Source organism: Coregonus clupeaformis, chromosome 16, assembly GCF_020615455.1.
Source record: "Coregonus clupeaformis isolate EN_2021a chromosome 16, ASM2061545v1, whole genome shotgun sequence".
Classification (NCBI taxonomy): Eukaryota; Metazoa; Chordata; class Actinopteri; order Salmoniformes; family Salmonidae; genus Coregonus; species Coregonus clupeaformis.
Window position 1 is genome coordinate 16,075,245 of NC_059207.1, and position 21,930 is coordinate 16,097,174.

At 45.2% G+C, this 21,930-nt stretch overlaps 1 protein-coding gene across 3 annotated transcripts in view; it reads left to right on the plus strand.

Moving 5' to 3' along the window:
* dab2ipa (DAB2 interacting protein a) overlaps positions 1 to 21,930 on the plus strand; it is a 118,968-nt gene that overhangs the window by 80,597 nt on the left and 16,441 nt on the right. For all 3 annotated transcript variants that reach the window (XM_041900411.2, XM_041900409.2, XM_041900410.2), the window contains 6 exons: positions 9,224 to 9,377; positions 10,076 to 10,174; positions 10,284 to 10,838; positions 17,688 to 17,832; positions 18,640 to 18,784; positions 18,954 to 19,190. In XM_041900411.2, coding sequence (XP_041756345.2) covers positions 9,224 to 9,377; positions 10,076 to 10,174; positions 10,284 to 10,838; positions 17,688 to 17,832; positions 18,640 to 18,784; positions 18,954 to 19,190 — 1,335 coding nt within the window. The remainder of the gene's footprint in view (positions 1 to 9,223; positions 9,378 to 10,075; positions 10,175 to 10,283; positions 10,839 to 17,687; positions 17,833 to 18,639; positions 18,785 to 18,953; positions 19,191 to 21,930) is intronic.

Here is a 21,930-nt window from a genome sequence, read left to right on the forward strand (position 1 = left end):
AATTTAGACTTATTGTAAGCGACTTTAAACTCACATTTGTAAGATAGTCACCAAGAACAAAATCCATCCAGAGCTTCCCAAAGACTCCCATTGTAAAATGTTACCCACATGCTAAAAGTTTTCCCCTAAGGGATCTAGCTTCTCAGAGAGGAAGGTTTATGTTAGTCCTCTCAGCTCAGCTCTGCCAGTTATGCCAATTTCTCTGTATCGTGCTCAGCCTCTCACTCTGTCCCCACACTGATAAGCTGAGCTAGAAAATACGACAAAACACATTCCTTACCTGAGGATTTTTTCCAGACTCATCCCCTGAGGCAGGAAGTAGAGCCATGTTTAATTCATGCAGCCAATAAAGAGCCAGGGGAGCGATGAGTCAGCAAATATCTCAGTTTGCCGCCCCAGCAGGTGCTTAATTGCCCTGCTTATCCTCCTAGACATTGATTGTAGCGTGCAGGAGTTAACCAACACCACTTACAGAACAACTGAAAAGATGAACATGCACTGTAGGGGCAAACATTTATTCTACTGGCTCTGTCTATATTATCTGTGAGACTTAATTGGCTTTTGGGCTTTTTCGTTCATTAAGATACAGTTGAGTTGTGGTTTGAAGACGGAGCGTGTATTACGGATGCTATGATTTTTACGTACAACTCAAATATGGAACCAATTAAACTAAAAGGAACCCTTGAAGTTACTTGGTTGCACAAATATCTTTATCTGTATCCGCTCTCATGTTTTACCGTGGGTAGTGTGTTTTACTGTGGGTAGTATGTTTTACTCTGGGTAGTATATATTTTTTTACTGTGGGTAGTATGGATTACTGTGGGTAGTAGTATGGTTTACTGTGGGTAGTATGGTTTACTGGGGGTAGTATGGTAGTGTTTTACTGTGGGTAGTTTATTTTACTGTGGGTAGTAGGTTAAACAAATCAAAATATATTTTATATTTGAGATTCTTCAAATAGTCACCCTTTCCCTTGATGACAGCTTTGCACACTCTTGGCATTCTCTCAACCAGCTTCATGAGATAGTCACCTGGAATGCATTTCAATTAACAGGTGTGCCTTCTTAAAAGTTAATTTGTGAAATGTATTTCCTTCTTAATGCGTTTGAGCCAATCAGTTGTGTTGTGACAAGGTAGGGGGGGGTATACAGACGAAAGTCCTATTTGGTAAAAGACCAAGTCCATATTATGGCAAGAACAGCTCAAATAAGCAAAGAGAAACGACAGTCCATCATTACTTTAAGACATGAAGGTCAGTCAATACAGAACATTTCAAGAACTCTGAAAGTTTCTTCAAGTGCAGTTGCAAAAACCATCAAGCGCTATGATGAAACTGGCTTTCATGAGGACCACCACAGGAATGGAAGTCCCAGAGTTACCTCTGCTGCAGAGGATAAGTTCATTGCAGCCCAAATACAGTGGCTTGCGAAAGTATTCACTCCCCTTGGCATTTTTCCTATTTTGTTGCCTTACAACCTGGAATTAAAATAATTTTTTTGGGGGGGTTGTATCATTTGATTTACACAACATACTGTTATGTATGGTACGACGTGCTGTACGTCGTACTGTACGTTGTTATGGTTTACGACAGTGTGCTGCGTTACGGATGAATGGGTTGTCAGAATGCGTGGCACATGTCATTAAACGACAGAGTGATGTTCAATGTGAAACTGTGCAGATGTCCGTTCTTTTACAACTAGGCTAGATATAACATTGGCGACGAAGATGGCTGAATTCAGTTTACCACCGCCAGCACCATTCCTCGCCGTGCCTGGCGAAACTCCAGTCCCGTGGAATAACTGGCTTGATAGTTTTAACACTTATTTAGAAGCTATGGACTTTTCTACAATCTCCGACAAGCGGAGGACAGCACTGCTCCGTCACTGCCTTGGTACAGAGGGACAGAGGATTTTCAGAGCGCTTGGATCGGCTCCTACATTCACTGCTGCAGTCAGCCTCTTACGGAACCACTTCGCCGGGAAAGAGCGAGTGCTCCTCCGACGCTACCGGCTACGGAAGAGACACCAACGGCCGGGTGAGTCCATTCAAAGCTACGTGGCTAATCTGAGGGATTTGGCTAGCTCTTGTAACTACGGGACACTTCAGGGACGAGATCATCAGGGATCAGTTGATAGAGGGGACGTTATGTGAAAAGACAAGGGAGAAACTGCTTTTGGAATCGGATAATTTACAACTAGATGGAGCTATTAAAATAGCACTCCAGGTTGAAGCGGCGTTGGAATGCTCTTCTATGCTAACAGACAGCTCTGCAGCATACACTCGGCCCCCAGCCATTCTCACACAGCAGCTTCAGCCCGAGCAGGCGCACTACAACGATCACGCGCTGCGCACGCCCTCCCGCGTCGATAGCTGCATGGACACAGACACCGACATGCCCGTGCAGCAGGCACACAGACAAACAAACAGAACTAGCTGTGGCAACTGTGGGGCTAGCTCTCACAATTCAAGGGCTTCAAACTGCCCAGCCCGTGGGAAAATATGCAAGAACTGTTCAAAATACAATCACTTTGCGAAAGTGTGTCGTTCTGCCCCTGCTACTAGCTCCACCCAGAACAGGCCCTTCGTTTCATCTCACTCTCAACATGAACACACGGAAATCCGAACCGTCTCCACCAACCATGTGTCATTCAGGACATGCACTGTGCAGCTGGGTGAGGTGGGTTTGCCTTTGCTGCTGGATACTGGCGCTGCGGTGTCGTTGCTCAACCTTGCCACTTACTACAAGTTTTTCAGTCACCTACCACTCCAACAGCCCTCCACTGCCCTGTGTGGGTACGGTAGATCTAAGATAGACATTGTAGGCACCCTCCAGGTCCCAGTACACTACGGCACCAAACATCTGCCATCATTCACATTTCATGTTGCAAAGCGGGGTGCCAACCTCCTGGGCCTCGACCTCTTCACAGGCTTGGGATTCACACTGAGAGATGACAGTGGGTCAGCTATCTACCAGGTTACCTGCACATGGCAACAGAACTGGCCGACTCTGTTTGATGGACTGGGCTGCCTCACAGCCTTTACTCACAGGCCCCTAGTGAATCCGGAAGTGACCCCAGTCATGCAGCCCCTGCGGCGCATTCCCTTTGCACTGCGTGATGATGTCACAAAAGATCTCCAGTCACAGTTGGATGCAGGCATCATTGAGCCAGTCAACGCTGCCCCCTGGATTTCAAACTTGGTCATTGCAACCAAAAAGTCCGGTGGAATCCGGACCTGTGTGGATCTCCGTGCTGTGAACAAGGCCGTTGTCCCGGATAAGTACCCCTTGCCTACAGCTGAGGAGCTGACCGCACAATTCCATGGCTCCACGATCTTCACGAAGCTTGACCTTCGTCAGGTTATCTTCAGGTACCCCTCCATGCAGCTAGCAGAGACCTCACGGCCTTTGTCACACACGCTGGCGTGTTCAGATACTCCACGCATGCCTTTTGGACTTAGCTCCGCCCCAGCTGCTTCCAGAAGGTGATGAGCACCATCCTCGCTGGAATACCTGGGGTGGCGGTCTATCTGGATGACATCGTGGTCCACGGCCCTGACCTCCACATCCATGATTATCGACTCCACAGAGTATTCAGTGCTCTACTGCGGAACAACCTGACCCTGAACGGTGGAAAGTGCACCTTTGCAGCTCCAGCCGTCGAGTTTGTGGGCTTCCGCCTGTCGGCCAAAGGCATTGCCCCACTCATGTCGAACATTGAAGCCGTCCACCGGATCCCGGAACCGACCTCAGCCTCTCAGGTGGCCTCATTCTTGGGCATGACAGCTTACTACCTCCGGTTTCTGCCCCACTACTCTCAGACCACAGCGCCCCTTCGCCAGCTCCTCAAGAAGGATGAGCCATGGGCCTGGACGGCAGCCTGCTCAGACGCGGTCCGCTCACTGAAGAGCCAGCTCACCACAGCCCCAGTCTTGGCTCACTTTGACCCCGTCTGCCACACCATTGTCACATGTGACGCCTCAGCTGGAGCACTAGGAGCTGTCCTCTCACAGCTGCAGAATGGCATTGAGAGGCCCGTCGCCTTCGCCTCAAGGGCCCTGAGCCCCACAGAACAACGGTACTCTGTGGGCGAACGAGAAGCACTGGCCTGTGTCTGGGCGTGCGAAAGGTGGCACCTCTACCTATATGGCCGTCTGTTCACACTCCGAACCGACCACCAGTCCCTCACAACGCTACTGTCAGCATCAGGAACTGGCCACAAGCCACTTCGGCTGCACAGATGGGCCGACCGCCTCAGACAGTATGACTATCAGCTGAAGTTCACTCCGGGGGAGGGATAACGTGGTGGCAGACCTCCTCTCACGCTCCTTTGACGCTCCTACTCCAACCGTCTTGCCAGACGACAACGAAACAGAGCTTGTACAAATGCTCTACGCTCCTCTTCAGTCAGTCGTCTCACTGGAGGAGCTGAAGCAAGCATCGGAACAGGATCCCACACTGTCTACCCTGCGCACCTACATACGCACTGGATGGCCAGCACATGTGCCGGAAGAGCTGGCGACTTTCGCCAGAGTGAAGCACGAACTTTCTTGCTGGGAAGAAGTCTGTGTCTCTCGAGGGTTTTGCACTGTGGTCCCGAGTGGCCTGCGTGCGCGTGTTCTATCCATGGCGCACGAGGGTCACTTGGGCATAGTCAAGGTCAAACAGCGATGTCGAGACCTTGTGTGGTGGCCAGGCATCGACCACGACATTGAAGCCCTGGTCAGGGATTGTGCTGCATGCCTCCTCAGTGGGAAAACAGGACAGTCCGCCCCACCCCCCTGCAGCCTCTCGCATGGCCGTCCCACCCCTGGGAGCACATCCAACTGGACATCTGTGGCGAGATCCATGGACACGCAGTCCCTCACCATCAGCGCTTCCTGGTGGTGGTGTATGACCTCCACTCTAAGTGGCCAGAAGTGGTTCCTGTCGGAACTGTCACAGCACAGGCCATCGTGGACATCCTAGACAGCCTGTTCACAAGGTGGGGCCTACCCCTCACCCTTACCACGGACAATGGGCCCCAGCTAACCTCTGCCGAGTTCTCCTCATATCTCAGCAACAAGGGAATCAAACACATCCACACGGCCTACTACAACCCACAAGCTAACGGAGGGGTGGGCAGCTTCAACCAAACGCTGAAGAACGGCATCAGAGCGCACCTGGTCCAGGGGTGCACGTTCCAAACTGCTTTGAATCAAACGCTAATGCACTACAGAGCAAGCAAACACACAACAACACAGGTCTCCCCGGCATCCCTCATGCTAGGTCGTGAGATGGAACTGCCACTGGACAGACTCAGAACACAGAGAGTAGCAGAACCGGCGACTAGGCGCACCCAAGAACAGCAGGCAGTGACCAGGCACCAAAGAGCAATGAAACAGCGTTTTGACAAGGCACACAGGGTGAAGAAGTCGATCATTCAAGTGTCAGACTGGGTCCGAGCCCGACGGCCTCAGCGGTGCAACAAAATGGCCTCATTCTGGTCGGACCCCTTGCAGGTCAGTCGACAACTGGGGCCCGTCACATTCATGATGAGCAATGGATCACGCTGGCACGCCAGCCGCCTCAGAAAAGTCCCTGCCCCTCAAGGAACACGAAGGCACACAAAACAGACATGCAGGCCAGAGACGCCACCGGATGGACCTCCTCCACCACTACCACCTGAGCCCCAGCCTCTGTGGGTTCCCCAAGGGCCAGAGCCACAAGCGGTGACGGTGGAAGAAAGGCCTATGCGGGCACCGAACTCGCCCTGCTTATCTGGGGGACTACTTAACCTCTTTTCATTCTTAGGCTCCGTTAGGTGTCTTAGTCAACCTCCAGGTTAATGGACTGAACTGGCTAGTTTGGAGAGTCCATCCGTTTAAGGGTTAATGTTTATTTCTTACAGGTATCACTCTAGGTTCTTGCCCTATGGACATTTTATATATGGTACCAGTCCCTGGTTTTGGAAAGGGGGGGAAATGTTATGTATGGTACGACGTGCTGTACGTCGTACTGTACGTTGTTATGGTTTACGACAGTGTGCTGCGTTACGGATGAATGGGTTGTCAGAATGCGTGGCACATGTCATTAAACGACAGAGTGATGTTCAATGTGAAACTGTGCAGATGTCCGTTCTTTTACAACTAGGCTAGATATAACACATACCTACCACTTTGAAGATGCAAAATATGTTTTCTTGTGAAACAAACAAGCAATCTTTAAGTCATACCACAGATTCTCAATTGGATTGAGGTCTGGGCTTTGACTAGGCCATTCCAAGACATTTAAATGTTTCCCCTTAAACCACTCGAGTGTTGCTTTAGCAGTAAGCTTAGGGTCATTGTCCTGCTGGAAGGTGAACCTTTGTCCCAGTCTCAAATCTCTGGAAGTCTGAAACAGGTTTCCCTCAAGAATTTCCCTGTATTTAGCGCCATCCATCATTCCTTCAATTCTGACCAGTTTCCCAGTCCCTGCCGATGGAAAAACATCCCCACAGCATGATGGTGTTCTCTGGGTGATGAGAGGTGTTGGGTTTGCGCCAGACCTAGCGTTTTCCTTGATGTCCAAAAAGCTCCATTTTAGTCTCATCTGACCAGAGTACCTTCTTCCATATGTTTGGGGAGTCTCCCAAATGGCTTTTGGTGAACACCAAACGTGTTTGCTTATTTTTTTCTTAAAGCAATGGCTTTTTTCTGGCCACTCTTCCGTAAAGCCCAGCTCTGTGGAGTGTACGGCTTAAAGTGGTCCTATGGACAGATACTCCAATCTCTGCTGTGGAGCTTTGCAGCTCCTTCAGGGTTATCTTTGGTCTCTTTGTTGCCTCTCTGATTAATGCCCTCCTTGCCTGGTCCGTGAGTTTTGGTGGGCGGCCCTCTCTTGGCAGGTTTGTTGTGGTGCCATATTCTTTCCATTTTTTAATAATGGATTTAATGGTGCTCTGTTGGGATGTTCAAAGTTTCAGATATTTTTTTATAACCCAACTGTGATCTGTACTTCTCCACAACTTTGTCCCTGACCTGTTTGGAGAGCTCCTTGGTCTTCATGGTGCCGCTTGCTTGGTGGTGCCCCTTGCTTAGTGGTGTTGCAGACTCTGGGGCCTTTCAGAACAGGTGTGTATATATATATATATATACTGCGATCATGTGACAGATCATGTGACACTTAGATTGCACACAGGTGGACTTTATTTAACTAATTATGTAACTTCAGAAGGTAATTGGTTGCACCAGATTTTATTTAGGGGCTTCATAGCAAAGGGGGTGAATACATATGCACGTACCACTTTATCATTATTTATTTTTTATAATTTTTTGAAACAAGTTATTTTTTTCATTTCACTTCAACAATTTGGACTATTTTGTGTATGTCCATTACATGAAATCCAAATAAAAATCCATTTAAATTACAGGTTGTAATGCAACAAAATAAGGGGGATGAATACTTTTGCAAGGCACTGTAAATGCTTCACAGAGTTCAAGTAACAGACACATCTCAACATCAACTGTTCAGAGGGGACTGTGTGAATCAGGCCTTCATGGTCGAATTGCTGCAAAGAAACCACTACTAAAGGACACCAATAAGAAGAAGAGACCTGCTTGGGCAAAGAAACACGAGCAATGGACATTAGACCAGTGGAAATTTGTCCTTTGGTCTGGAGTCCAAATTGGAGATATTTGGTTCCAACCGCCGTGCCTTTGTGAGATGCAGTGTGGTTGAACGGATGATCTCCGCATGTGTATTTCCCACCGTAAAGCATGGAGGAGGAGGTGTTATGGTGTGGGGGTGCTTTGCTGGTGACACTGTCTGTGATTTATTTAGAATTCAAGGCACACTTAGCCAGCATGGCTACCACAGCATTCTGCAGCGATACGCCATCCCATCTGGTTTGGGCTTAGTGGGACTATCATTTGTTTTTCAACAGGACAATGACCCAACACACCTCCAGGCTGTGTAAGGGCTATTTTACCAAGAAGTAGAGTGATGGAGTGCTGCATCAGATGACCTGGCCTCCACAATCCCCCGACCTCAACCCAATTGAGATTGTTTGGGATGAGTCGGACCGAGGAGTGAAGGAAAAGCAGCCAACAAGTGCTCAGCATATGTGGGAACTCCTTCAAGACTGTTGGAAAAGCATTCCAGGTGAAGCTGGTTGAGAGAATGCAAAGCAGTCATCAAGGGAAAGGCTGGCTATTTGAAGAATCTCAAATATAAAATATATACTTTTTTGGTTACTACATGATTCCATATGTGTTATTTTATAGTTTGATGTCTTCACTATTATTATACAATGTACAAATAAAGAAAAACCCTTGAATGAGTAGGTGTGTCCAAACTTTTGACTGGTAGTGTATATTTTACTGTGGGTATTATGGTAGTGTGTTTTACTGTGGGTAGTATGGTAGTATGCTTTACTGTGGGTAGTATATTTAACTGTTGGTAGAATGGAAGTTATTTTTTTACTGTAGGTAGTTTTTATTTAATAATGTGGGTAGTATGTTTTTAATGTGGGTAGTATGTTTTAACTGTGGGTAGAATGGTAGTGTGTTTTACTGTGGTAGTATGTTGGTGTGTTTTACTGTGGTAGTATGGTAGTGTGTTTTACTGTGGGTAGTATGGTAGTGTGTTTTACTGGAGTAGTATATTTTACTGTGGGTAGGATGGTAGTGTGTTTTACTGTGGGTAGTATGGTAGTATGTTTTACTGTGGGTAGTATGTTTTACAGTGGGTAGTATGGTTTACTGTGGGTAGTATGGCAGTATGTTTTACTGGGGGTAGCATGGCTTTCTTGGCTTCTTTCACTTCAAGGATATCAATTGTTCTCTTGAACTGTGTTATTGCTGTTCACCTTTAACAGTCATGATGTTGGTCTTCTTCTCCCACTCCTATTATCCGTGACTAAGTGACCAGTAAGATTACAACCTCCCTGTTTCTGCAGCTGTGCTCTGCCATTTGCCAGAGGCCCTTTAAAGCATGGTGTTGGCGCAGCGTCCCCACCTGCCAGACCATCAAAAAGCCGTCCAAGCAGGAGAGCTACCAGCTGGGAGATACTAGAGAGCCCAGTCATGCCAACCCCGTAGAGCCAGAGCCCATGGCATCCGAAAGCGTGTACCCACAACACCAATCTGGTTTTGGAACACATGCCTCCCCCAGCCCTCCTCCCTCAGTGTGGCACATGATGCCTGCGTTGAAACATTGTATGTGTGTGACTGACTGACCGTGTCTCTTCCTCTTCTCCCTCAGATCCCATCTGATGCCGAGGCTGAAGGAATCGCGGTCTCACGAGTCGTTGCTCAGCCCCAGCAGTGCAGTAGAAGCTTTAGATCTCAGCATGGAGGATGAGGTGTTGATCAAACCGGTGCACAGCAGCATCCTGGGCCAGGACTACTGCTTCGAGGTGAGCCCACCCCACACCACCACCACTGCCTCTCATGACTGTCGCAGCTCAAGGCTCGCTGACTCTTTTTAATAGTATTTCTTAGGATCCTAAACCTCTGTATATAATGCATTGTGTTTAATCTACTCTTCATTTCATCGCCATTACATATGTCTTAAAACCAGCAGGTCTCTGACTGTCTGTCAAGCAGCCAGTGCCTTTGGGTAGTGTGAGTGTGTTGCTGGGCATTTGTTAGGGAGGAGGGTCTCTCTGCCCCTCCGCTTTCTGCCCGGCAGGGGCCTGTGTGTCTGCCTGACCCATCTGTTGGCATCTCCATGCTCCTGCTCTCTGTGGATCTGCTCGGAGAGGTGAGCGCCAAGGGGTCCCCAATCACAAGGATTTACTGCCTATTATGCTAAAGCACGCTGCCAGCTGGACAGACCATGGCTCTGTGACCGAGAGGACGTCTGACGGGGTCAGCCATAAAACGACAAGCGTTTCTCTCGTGAACAAGTGCAAGAGGATTTCAATGGCTGTCCAGGCTCATTGTTTAGTCTGGTATCAGTGTGCACTGTGCAGACCCTGCAGCTCAGCTGGAATGTGTGTGTGTGTGTGATACCCAACCCTGCTTTAGATGATACACACAGGCCATCCTATGGGTGTTTTTCATGATCCATAACCTAAAGGGAAGGGCTTAATCATCTGCCATACTTTCACAGGTAACCACTTCCACTGGAACCAAATGCTTTTCGTGCCGGTCATCTGCCGAGAGGGACAAATGGATGGAGAACTTAAGGAGAGCTGTACATCCAAACAAGGTAAATCCTATGCTATATAGCGTATAGGGCCCTCTGTGGAAGAAAATAATAATACAATAGAATACATGTCAAAGTACCCAGGAAAAGTCTCACATGATGTTTTTCACAGGACAACAGTCGGCGTGTGGAGAACCTTCTAAAATTGTGGATTATTGAGGCCAAGGACCTTCCAGCCAAGAAAAGGTATTTCTGTGAGTTGTGTCTGGATGACACACTTTACGCACGGACTACCTGCAAACTGAAAACAGACAATGTGTTCTGGGGAGAGCACTTTGAGTTCAACAACTTACCTGCCATCAAAAGTGTCACCGTCCACCTGTACAAGGAGACGGACAAAAAGAAAAAGAAGGACAAGAACAGCTATGTGGGCCTGGTCAACATTCCCGCCGGCGCCGTCACGGGACGCCAGTTTGTGGAGAAGTGGTACTCTGTGAGCACGCCCAACCCGAACAAAGGGAAAACTCCCGGACCTATGATTCGGCTCAAGTCGCGGTACCAGAGCATGAGTATCCTGCCCATGGAGTCATATAAGGAGTTTGCAGAGTACATCACCAATAACTACATGCTACTGTGCTCCATCCTGGAGCCTGGCCTCAGTGTGAAGAACAAGGAGGAGATGGCCAGTGCCCTGGTGCACATCCTACAGAGCACTGGCAAGGCTAAGGTAAGGCCCCCTACTCTCTACAGAGGCTGTCCTACACTCAAACGATAGTGTGTTGTGTTCTCTGCATTTCCATTTTCAAATGATAGTCCAAAATAGTCATATTGCCGAATGTCAAATATAAACACAACCCAGATCGAATTGATAGTAAAGGAGAGCTTCGCCAGCTCTCCTATTGTAGTCATTACAGCTGTGAGGGCTTTGATTGGTCACAATCAGTGATACCATTGTCTCGGATAATAAGTCAACATCATCTCAGCTGCATATTGCACACTTAAGCTGCAAAAGGTTAGGTTAGATAGAATAGGGGTCTGGGGTTTGAAAAGGAGTCCAGATAAGGTTATCTCGTCTCGGTCTAGGATTGGGGATTAAAAGTCCAGTTAGCCTCATATTTCTAGTCTTTGGGAGTCCTCCCACATGCTTACTGTAAGCAGTCTCCTAGACCTAGAAGAATGTGAATGCTTCCTGTTTGGGTTGGGGAGGGTCGTGTTTATTAGGAGTCAAACAGAAGAAAGTGAACTGAAACAGGGACGTACTACTGGGACATGTCCAGTGAGAAAAGGCTCATTTTCGTTTTCCGTTGCAAAACTCTTTGGAATGTTTTCCGTTGTGTTCCCTAATGAACACGACCCAGCTTGCTGTGGAAAGAGAATGGGAACCACCTGTGCTTAGTGGGTGGTTGGGGTACTGTGATGACAAGAATATATTGTATTAGCACTTTCTAATGAGGACTAGCTGAAAGGGGACTTGTGTACACTAACTGACGGACAAAGCAAACTTCTGGTAATACCTCCAACTTAGGACAATGGGCTGTGGTCACTATGTTTCATTTGAAACAAAGGCCTAGATCATTTTAATTCTGTCCCTTTTTTCCCCCACTTGCCATACGTTAGGCTATGTGGTAAACTGTCCTTCTCTAATCTAGGTAATCAATATATGCCATTGAGGGATTGTTGTTTGGTGTTTTTGAACTAACAGTAACATCGAACTGTATGGAATTGAGAAATGTCGCCGAACTCCACACAAGAAAAACTCCCCTACTACAGAGATCAAATCAAATCAAGCTTTATTTATACAGCACATTTCAGACATTGCAGCAAATAAAACACAATGAAAATAAAAGCTGAAATATTTACTACACAATAAACATAAGTTAAAAAACAACAGAATGACACAAACTGAACAACTAAAAAGCACCCTTATAGAAGCAAACCGGATGGACATCATGAAAATGATCGGAGAGGTTGAGAGTAGAAGAAGTTCAGGAGAAAGAACAAACAAAATGTAATTACTGTAAAATTGACTGTGTCCATAAAATGTAGATAGTGGGTATGGGCTGGAAGTAGAGGCCTAGGCGTTGTTGTTCACTAGTTTACTCCAAGTGGGGAAAGGGTGGCGGGGTTGGAAAGTAATAAAGGGGAATATATATATATTTTTAAAGGATATGTATGTGTATGTATGTATGTATGTATGTATGTGTGTATGTATATATATATATATATATATGTATGTATGTACATATATATATATGTATGTATGTACATATATATATATATATATATATATATATATATATATATATATATATATATATATATATATATATATATATATATATATATATATATATATATATATATATATATATATATATATATATATATATATATATATATGTACAGTGGGGAAAAAAGGTCAGATGAAACCAAAATATAACTTTTTGGTAAAAACTCAACTCGTCGTGTTTGGAGGACGTAGAATGCTGAGTTGCATCCAAAGAACACCATGGGGGTGGAAACATCATGCTTTGGGGCTGTTTTTCTGCAAAGGGACCAGGACGACTGATCCGTGTAAAGGAAAGAATGAATGGGGCCATGTATCGTGAGATTTTGAGTGAAAACCTCCTTCCATCAGCAAGGGCATTGAAGATGAAACGTGGCTGGGTCTTTCAGCATGACAATGATCTCAAACACACCACCCGGGCAACGAAGGAGTGGCTTCGTAAGAAGCATTTCAAGGTCCTGGAGTGGCCTAGCCAGTCTCCAGATCTCAACCCCATAGAAAATCTTTGGAGGGTGTTGAAAGTCCGTGTTGCCCAGCGACAGCCCCAAAACATCACTGCTCTAGAGGAGATCTGCATGGAGGAATGGGCCAAAATACCAGCAACAGTGTGTGAAAACCTTGTGAAGACTTACAGAAAACGTTTGACCTGTGTCATTGCCAACAAAGGGTATATAACAAAGTATTGAGAAACTTTTGTTATTGACCAAATACTTATTTTCCACCATAATTTGCAAATAAATTCATTAAAAATCCTACAATGTGATTTTCTGGAAAAAAAATTCTCAATTTGTCTGTCATAGTTGACGTGTACCTATGATGAAAATTACAGGCCTGGCGGCGTAGTGTGTTACTGATGGTAGGCTTTGTTACTTTGGTCCCAGCTCTCTGCAGTGTGGTTCTGGGATTTTTGCTCACCGTTCTTGTGATCATTTTGACCCCACGGGGTGAGATCTTGCGTGGAGCCCCAGATCGAGGGAGATTATCAGTGGTCTTGTATGTCTTCCATTTCCTAATAATTGCTCCCACAGTTGATTTCTTCAAACCAAGCTGCTTACCTATTGCAGATTCAATCTTCCCAGCCTGTTTCTGGTGTCCTTTGACAGCTCTTTGGTATTGGCCATAGTGGAGTTTGGAGTGTGACTGTTTGAGGTTGTGGACAGGTGTCTTTTATACTGATAACAAGTTCAAACAGGTGCCATTAATACAGGTAACGAGTGGAGGACAGAGGAGCCTCTTAAAGAAGAAGTTACAGGTCTGTGAGAGCCAGAAATCTTGCTTGTTTGTAGGTGACCAAATACTTATTTTCCACCATAATTTGCAAATAACTTCATTAAAAATCCTACAATGTGATTTTCTGGAATTTTTTTCTCTCAATTTGTCTGTCATAGTTGACGTGTACCTATGATGAAAATTACAGGCCTCTCTCATCTTTTTAAGTGGGAGAACTTGCACAATTGGTGGCTGACTAAATACTTTTTTCCCCCACTGTATATGTATGTGTATGTGTGTATGTATGTATGTGTGTATGTATGTATTTATATATGTGTATATATATACATATGTATTTATATATGTGTATATATATATATATAAAAACATGGGGGATTGGAAGTGATGCAGACAATTACATTGATGGAAGTTACAATCTATCTGCAATATTAAGCTGATCTACCCCCAAAAAAAAAAAGCACCCTTAGGAAAGCAAAGCTAAAAATGTGTTTTAAGATCTCTTGTAAATATGTCCACCAATATAAGTCATGTTAAGATTTCGTCTTTATCCACGTTCCGTCTTTATTGCAAACTGCGCAGATGATCAGATCTCACCATGCCTGGAGAAGTGTTTCACTTCTCAGGAGCTACATGAACGTGATCTATCTAGTAGCAAGCAATGCTATATCTAATATGAATGTGGTTGTGACCTGGTACACGGCCACTGTGCTGTCTGCTTTCCTTCCTGGGACTGGTGAGAGAGAAGTGTCAGCCTCCTGTGGTAATTAGCCTAGTCGTCCTCATTAATTCCTGCTCCACTCCATCCACTCTTCAGCTCCTGCTATAAAACCATGCAGTGAGACCGAACGCTAACGCTGGTGTGTGTGTGTTCATGTGCACAAGGTCATCACTTGTTATTGCGGAGCGCTGTTTCAGCACAGAAACTTCTCTTTAGACTTTGCCCCTCAAACTTTGCTGCTGCTATGTAACACCACTGTGATAATGTCCATGCCCCACAGAAGCTTACGCCTATTAGTCTTAGCTAGAACAGCAATAGGGCGATGGAGCTTCATTATGTTAGCCTACGTTCTGCTCTGAGAAACAAGTGGAGCTTTGCCTCATTTTGCATCTATCCACTGCCCTGTGGTGGCTCACACCCCCTCCCTCTCATTTAATTTCCCTGTTTAGCCCTAATCCAATAGATGGATAGCTAAGGATCTGTGGCTCTATGCTTTCACTCAGGTTCCTGCTAGTCTAGAGGCTCTCTTTCATTTTAAAATGACTGTTGCTATTGGTTACAACTTCAAAAAGACAAAACACTGTAAGAGACAAACACTTTAAGTTCAGCTTCTCACCCTTTCCAGGGCACAATTGATTCAAATATGCTTCAATATTGCTCCTAGTGATCTATTCACAAACCCACCTGGCATAGCATGTTAGTAAGTGTGTTACCCACCTGGCATAGTGTGTTAGTGTGTTACCCACCTGGCATAGCTTGTTAGTGTGTTACCCACCTGGCATAGCTTGTTAGTGTGTTACCCACCTGGCATAGCTTGTTAGTGTGTTACCCACCTGGCATAGCTTGTTAGTGTGTTACCCACCTGGCATAGCTTTTTAGTGTGTTACCCACCTGGCATAGCTTGTTAGTGTGTTACCCACCTGGCATAGCTTGTTAGTGTGTTACCCACCTGGCATAGCTTGTTAGTGTGTTATCCACCTGGCATAGCTTGTTAGTGTGTTATCCACCTGGCATAGCTTGTTAGTGTGTTACCCACTTGGCATAGCTTGTTAGTGTGTTACCCACCTGGCATAGCTTGTTAGTGTGTTACCCACCTGGCATAGCGTGTTAGTGTATTACCCACCTGGCATAGCTTGTTAGTGTATTACCCACCTGGCATAGCTTGTTAGTGTGTTACCCACCTGGCATAGCGTCTTAGTGTATTACCCACCTGGCTTAGTGTGTTAGTGTGTTACCCACCTGGCATAGCGTGTTAGTGTGTTACCCACCTGGCATAGTGTGTTAGTGTATTACCCACCTGGCTTAGTGTGTTAGTAAGTGCAGTCAGTGCATGTTAAAGACTTCCCTAGCCGTTCTCCAGGCCTGTCTTGGGGTAGCAGTAGGGAGTGGGACAGTAAAAGCATTTTTTTTTTTTTTTTTTTGTCATTTAGCAGACGCTCTTATCCAGAGCGACTTACAGTTAGTGCATACATTTTTTTTTTTTTTTTTCATACTGGCCCCCCATGGGAATCGAACCCACAACCCTGGCGTTGCAAACGCCATGCTCTACCAACTGAGCTACATTTTCACACTAGTATTGTTCCGAATTGTACTCTGCTAGGGCAGACTTGGATCATTTCCTTTTCATATTGCCCTTTCCCAACATGGGTCCAACAACTATGGTGGATGCGTAACCATGCCGGCCCGGCTTAGCACAGTAGTGTGAGACGGGTATAGCTTAGTCTGTGTGTATGTGTGTGTTTGCGCGTGGCTGTGTGTGTGGCTGATGTGCAGTGAGTGACTGTGTGCTGTGAGTGACTGTGTTAGTGTCTGTTAGGATACACAGCACCTCGTATAGTCATAATCCTCTGCACCATCCAGATACCATAGTGTAATGGTTGGATGATCTGGACCACGGCTTGTGTCAACATGGGAGGCACCAGTTACATTGACGAGGAGCATTCAGGTATTTAGCCTACATTTGGCTGATACAGTAGATACTGTGCGTACAGTAGCTGAAATGTCTACCTCTCTCTCTGGTACAATCTTTGGGATTACGATAGCATGTTCCCTTTGACGCTCCATTAGCATGCATAGCACCCCCAGGCCTCCCATAGAAGTGACTGCAGTCAGCCAGAGCAGACTACAGGAGCTCATAAAGAGGGAGTGTGACTGGTTAAGAAGGACACGGCCTGAGAAGGACTGGGAGTGGGGAAGGAAGGGAGTGGAGGGGCTAACCACTTGATCCATTAGCCCAGAATCGATAAGAGAGGAAGAGTCATCACTTGTCTGAGCTGCCTGTCTCTCTCTCTCTGTCCAAACTCACTGGTCTCAGTATCAATCAGGCTTATTATGAGGCTTGGGCTGTGCAGCAGTACACTGTTATTTATTTATGTAGAGACTGTTCACGTGCTGCATTTCAGATCACATTGATAGGCTCATTTGCTTGCAATACACACGATCTAGATCTGTTCCCAGGGCATAGGATAGTATCAATGTAACTTGTTGCTCTATTTATGTTTTTACTGTCCATTATGTTCTGTCTCTAGCTACTTTTAAAAACCAATAAAAAACAATTGCAATAATAATAAGATCTGTTCCCAGGACTCATCTACAGAGATCACTACCACATCATAACACACACCTCGGTAGAACAGCGGCGCTGGTTGCCTGGTTCCATGATGCAGCTCTGATCAGCCTTTGCCTTCCCACTGGGCACAGACGTCAGTTCAACGTCTAGTTTTGATTTACATTTGGTTGAGCTGTCAACTAACGTGAATTCAACGTGAAATCAACAGAACATGTCACCATGTCATTGGATTTAGGTTAAAAGTTGAGTGAAAAAAAATATGAAATTCCCTTACGTTGGTGACTTTTTCCAAATCCAATCAGTTTTCCATGTTGATTCAACGTCATCACGTATATTTTTTGGATTGAAATGATGTGAAAACAACGTTGATTCAACCAGTTTTTGCCCAGCCGGTGCCCATTCACTCACCTTATTGTCAAAGTTGTATTTGTGTGTTCTTGGCGGTGAATATGGGACGAGGCGACACGATGCTCTGTTCCAATACTTTAAAAATGTATGCTTCGTTCCTTTCTCCCTTCTGAGAATTATGATGACATGATAGGATTGGTGAAAGCTACAGTATGTTGTGGAAACCTTGCTGTTAGCCTACCTATCCAATTGGGTGAGGTCAGTGGAAGGAAGGAAGGAAGGAAGGAAGGAAGGAAGGAAGGAAGGAAGGAAGGAAGGAAGGAAGGAAGGAAGGAAGGAAGGAAGGAAGGAAGGAAGGAAGGAAGGAAGGACATTTATTTTCAAAGTTTTGGAACAGGGCCTCACAGTTCTATTTTGCTTTCAGGACTTCCTGACTGACCTGATGATGTCAGAAGTGGATCGTTGTGGGGAGAACGAGCACCTGATCTTCAGGGAGAACACGCTGGCCACCAAAGCCATTGAAGAGTACCTTAAACTGGTGGGGCAGAAGTATCTGCAGGACGCACTAGGTACGTGACATCCAGACACACTAAAGGAGACAGTGCTGCTACTACAGCAGAGAGCAAAAGTATTTTAGGAGAGAAGAGGAGCCATGAACACATGGAATAGGCCTATGTATTGTTCATTAAGTATCATACATCTGGCTAGTATCTGGCCTTCAGAAAAACTCCCTGTACTCTCCACACACAGTACATTTTTAAGTGACTATTCAGATCAATAATTCATTGTTTTTCTGGAAAGTGACTTTGTTTGAAGCCGTGTTGAATGATTCAGAACGTCGATCTGTCCTTGATGGTTGACTGGCCCTCTTAAAAGTATATCACCAAAGATAATGAAAAGGGAATAAAATAACTCGGGGCTCTTTCACTAGCTGTCTAGCGAAGTAAAACCTTGGTGCAAGACAATCAGTGAGAAAATGATTCATCAATCTAGCTGTGGGGTGGCGATTTGAGTCTGTCATCTGATGTCCGTGGACTTGTACGATGGAAGGAGGAACTCAATTCAACAAAGGGAACAGTGTTGTTTTTTTACCACGTTTTGTCATGCGTCACCAGATATTTTGAACACCAATAGTCCAATAGTCCATAAACAGTCATAGCAAATAACAGCAGCAGTTTCCTTACCTAGTACAATAAGTGGATTTTCTATCAGTGTTTATGACATTAGCGTGTGCCAACTAGCAGAACTGTATGATTTTAGTGCCAAAAGAAATTGCATCTTCATAACTGTAGGCCTATATGTACTGTAATGGAGATTGTGGTCCTAGTCAGAGTAGTGACAACAGGCCTGTGTGCTGTTCTCCCTCCCTCTCCCAGGAGAGTTCATCAAAGCCCTGTACGAGTCAGACGAGAACTGCGAGGTAGACCCGGGGAAGTGTTCCTCAGGAGACCTCCCTGAGAACCAGAGCAACCTGAAGATGTGCTGTGAGCTGGCCTTCTGCAAGATCATCGACTCCTACCGGTAAATACACACACATCCCTCCCCCTCTCTGCCAATACAAGTAGCTAGCATTAGCCCTCATATTCTACTACCAAGCTTTCAGAGCTTTCACCATCGTCTAATGAAAGCTTGAATTGTGCAAAGGATGTACAAAAAAAAAATGAATGTACCTACCAATGTTTCCATGCAGTGTTTTCCCGCGGGAACTGAAGGAGGTGTTTGCCTCGTGGAGGCAGCAGTGCAGCAGTCGGGGCCGGCCGGACATCAGCGAGCGTCTGATCAGCGCCTCTCTGTTCCTGCGCTTCCTGTGTCCAGCCGTTATGTCACCGTCACTCTTCAACCTGATGCAGGAGTACCCCGACGACCGCACCGCACGCACCCTCACGCTCATCGCCAAGGTCACGCAGAACCTCGCCAACTTCACCAAGTAAGTGGGGGTGTGTGTACGAGTGTGTTAGTGATGCACAGGTTGACTCATAACCCACAGTCCCCGCGGTTATGTCTGCAGGGCAGGCTGGTTTAAATATTGTGTGGGTGAAGAGCTGTTGGGTGAAGAGAAAACAATACCTTCAAAAATCCATAAATGTATCATTCTTGTGCAATTTCTATCTATAGGCTACATTGGAAAATATTTGGTGTGATGATTGTGAGGCGCTATACAAATTAAACGGCCACAAGACGGGGACTACAAATAGGCCTATGGCACCTCAAGGGAACTGTAGCCTACTGGTCAGATGGGTTAAATGGAAACTGAAATCTGGACACTGACTGTAGGTCTATAACCTATCACATACAGTTGAAGTCGGAAGTTTACATACACTTAGGTTGGAGTCATTAAAACTTGTTTTTCAACCACTTTCCAACAATTGTTTACAGACAGATTATTTCACTTATAATTCACTGTATCACAATTCCAGTGGGTAAGAAGTTTACATACACTAAGTTGACTGTGCCTTTAAACAGCTTGGAAAATTCCAGAAAATTGTCATGGCTTTAGAAGCTTCTGATAGGCTAATTGACATCATTTGAGTCAATTGGAGGTGTACCTGTGGATGTATTTCAAGGCCTACCTTCAAACTTTGCTTGACATCATGGGAAAATCAAAATAAATCAGCCAAGACCTCCCCCAAAAAACTGTAGACCTCCACAAGTCTGGTTCATCCTTGGGAGCAATTTCCAAACGCCTGAAGGTACCACGTTCATCTGTACAAACAATAGTATGCAAGTATAAACACCATGGGACCATGCAGCTGTCATACTTCTCAGGAAGGAGACGCGTTCTGTCTCCTAGAGATGAACGTACTTTGGGGTGAAAAGTGCAAATCAATCCCAGAACAACAGCAAAGGACCTTGTGAAGATGCTGGAGGAAACGGGTAAAAAAGTATCTATATCCACAGTAAAACGTGTCCTATATCGACATAACCTGAAAGGCCACTCAGCAAGGAAGAAGCGACTGCTCCAAAACCGCCATAAAAAAGCCAGACTACGGTTTGCAACTGCACATGGGGACAAAGATCGTACTTTTTGGAGAAATGTCCTCTGGTCTGATGAAACAAAAATATAACTGTTTGGCCATAATGACCATCGTTATGTTTGGAGGAAAAAGGGAGGAATCTTGCAAGGCCAAGAACACCATCCCAACCGTGAAGCACGGGGGTGGCAGCATCATGCTGTGGGGGTGCTTTGCTGCAGGAGGGACTGGTGCACTTCACAAAATAGATGGCATCATGAGGAAGGAAAATGATGTGGATATATTGAAGCAACATCTCAAGACATCAATCAGGAAGTTAAAGCTTGGTCGCAAATGGGTCTTCCAAATGGACAATGACCCCAAGCATACTTCCAAAGTTGTGGCAAAATGGCTTAAGGACAACAAAGTCAAGGTATTGGAATGGCCATCACAAAGCCCTGACCTCAATCCTATAGAAAATGAGTGGGCAGAACTGAAAAGGCTTGTGCAAGCAAGGAGGCCTACAAACCTGACTCAGTTACACCAGCTCTGTCAGGAGAAATGGGCCAAAATTCACCCAACTTATTGTAGGAAGCTTGTGGAAGGCTACCAGAAACGTTTGACCCAAGTAAAACAATTTAAAGGCAATGCTACCAAATACTAATTGAGTGTATGTAAACTTTTGACCCACTGGGAATGTGATGAAATAAATAAAAGCTGAAATAAATCATTCTCTCTACTATTATTCTGACATTTCACATTCTTAAAATAAAGTGGTGATCCTAACTGACCTAAAACAGGGAATTTTTACTCGGATTAAATGTCAGGAATTGTGAAAAACTGAGTTTAAATGTATTTGGCTAAGGTGTATGTAAACTTCCGACTTCAACTGTAGCTGTAATATTAACTCCTGCAGAATAAAGCATTTCTTGCAGTAAAATGATACAGCAAATGTAGGCAACATTTTTACTCTGGAACAGGATTGGAGAAATATGATTTCTTTGTTTCAGCATCTTGAGAGAATGTGAATGCTTAGTTGGATACCATCTGTAGACGTGCAATCTTTATCAGCATCATAAAAGCTAATAGTATTTCAACCACATAAAATATGCATCCAAGCCGAACTGAAATCTTATCAGAAACACGTTGGGTAGTTTTCACAGCCTTCTATTTCCTTACAACCGGCCAAACTGATGTCATTTCAACATTTTGCACAGAAAATCTTAAATTTTTTGGAGGGGGTTATTGCATTTTCTCCCCAGTCCCTTAACGTCTTTGCGCCACGAAAGAAGCAGAGATGACAGAGAACTTTACCAATGTCAGCTAGATTGAAGCATTCATTCTAACGATTTATGACATTCTGGTGAGCTGGGGTTTATTTAGTCTTCTAGGACTACATATAATGACAGACGAGAAGCTGCATGTATCTAATTATAGACTAACAAATAGCCTGTCGAAATATCAGAAATTATAAGCAAAAACATATCTAAATCAGCCCCCAAAAAATCCTGCACCCCGTCCAAAATTATTTTAGCCATCTATGACGGTAGCCTACAGCGCATTTTCTATATTAGCGGGTTAGGGTCGGGTGCGGGCCTCATATTTTCACTTTATCACATATAGTCGGGCGGTTGCGGATGGGTTATTAGCAATTGCGGGCAGGTGCGGGTGAACAAACAACTGACCCACGCACCACTAGTGCGCATCCATAAAATA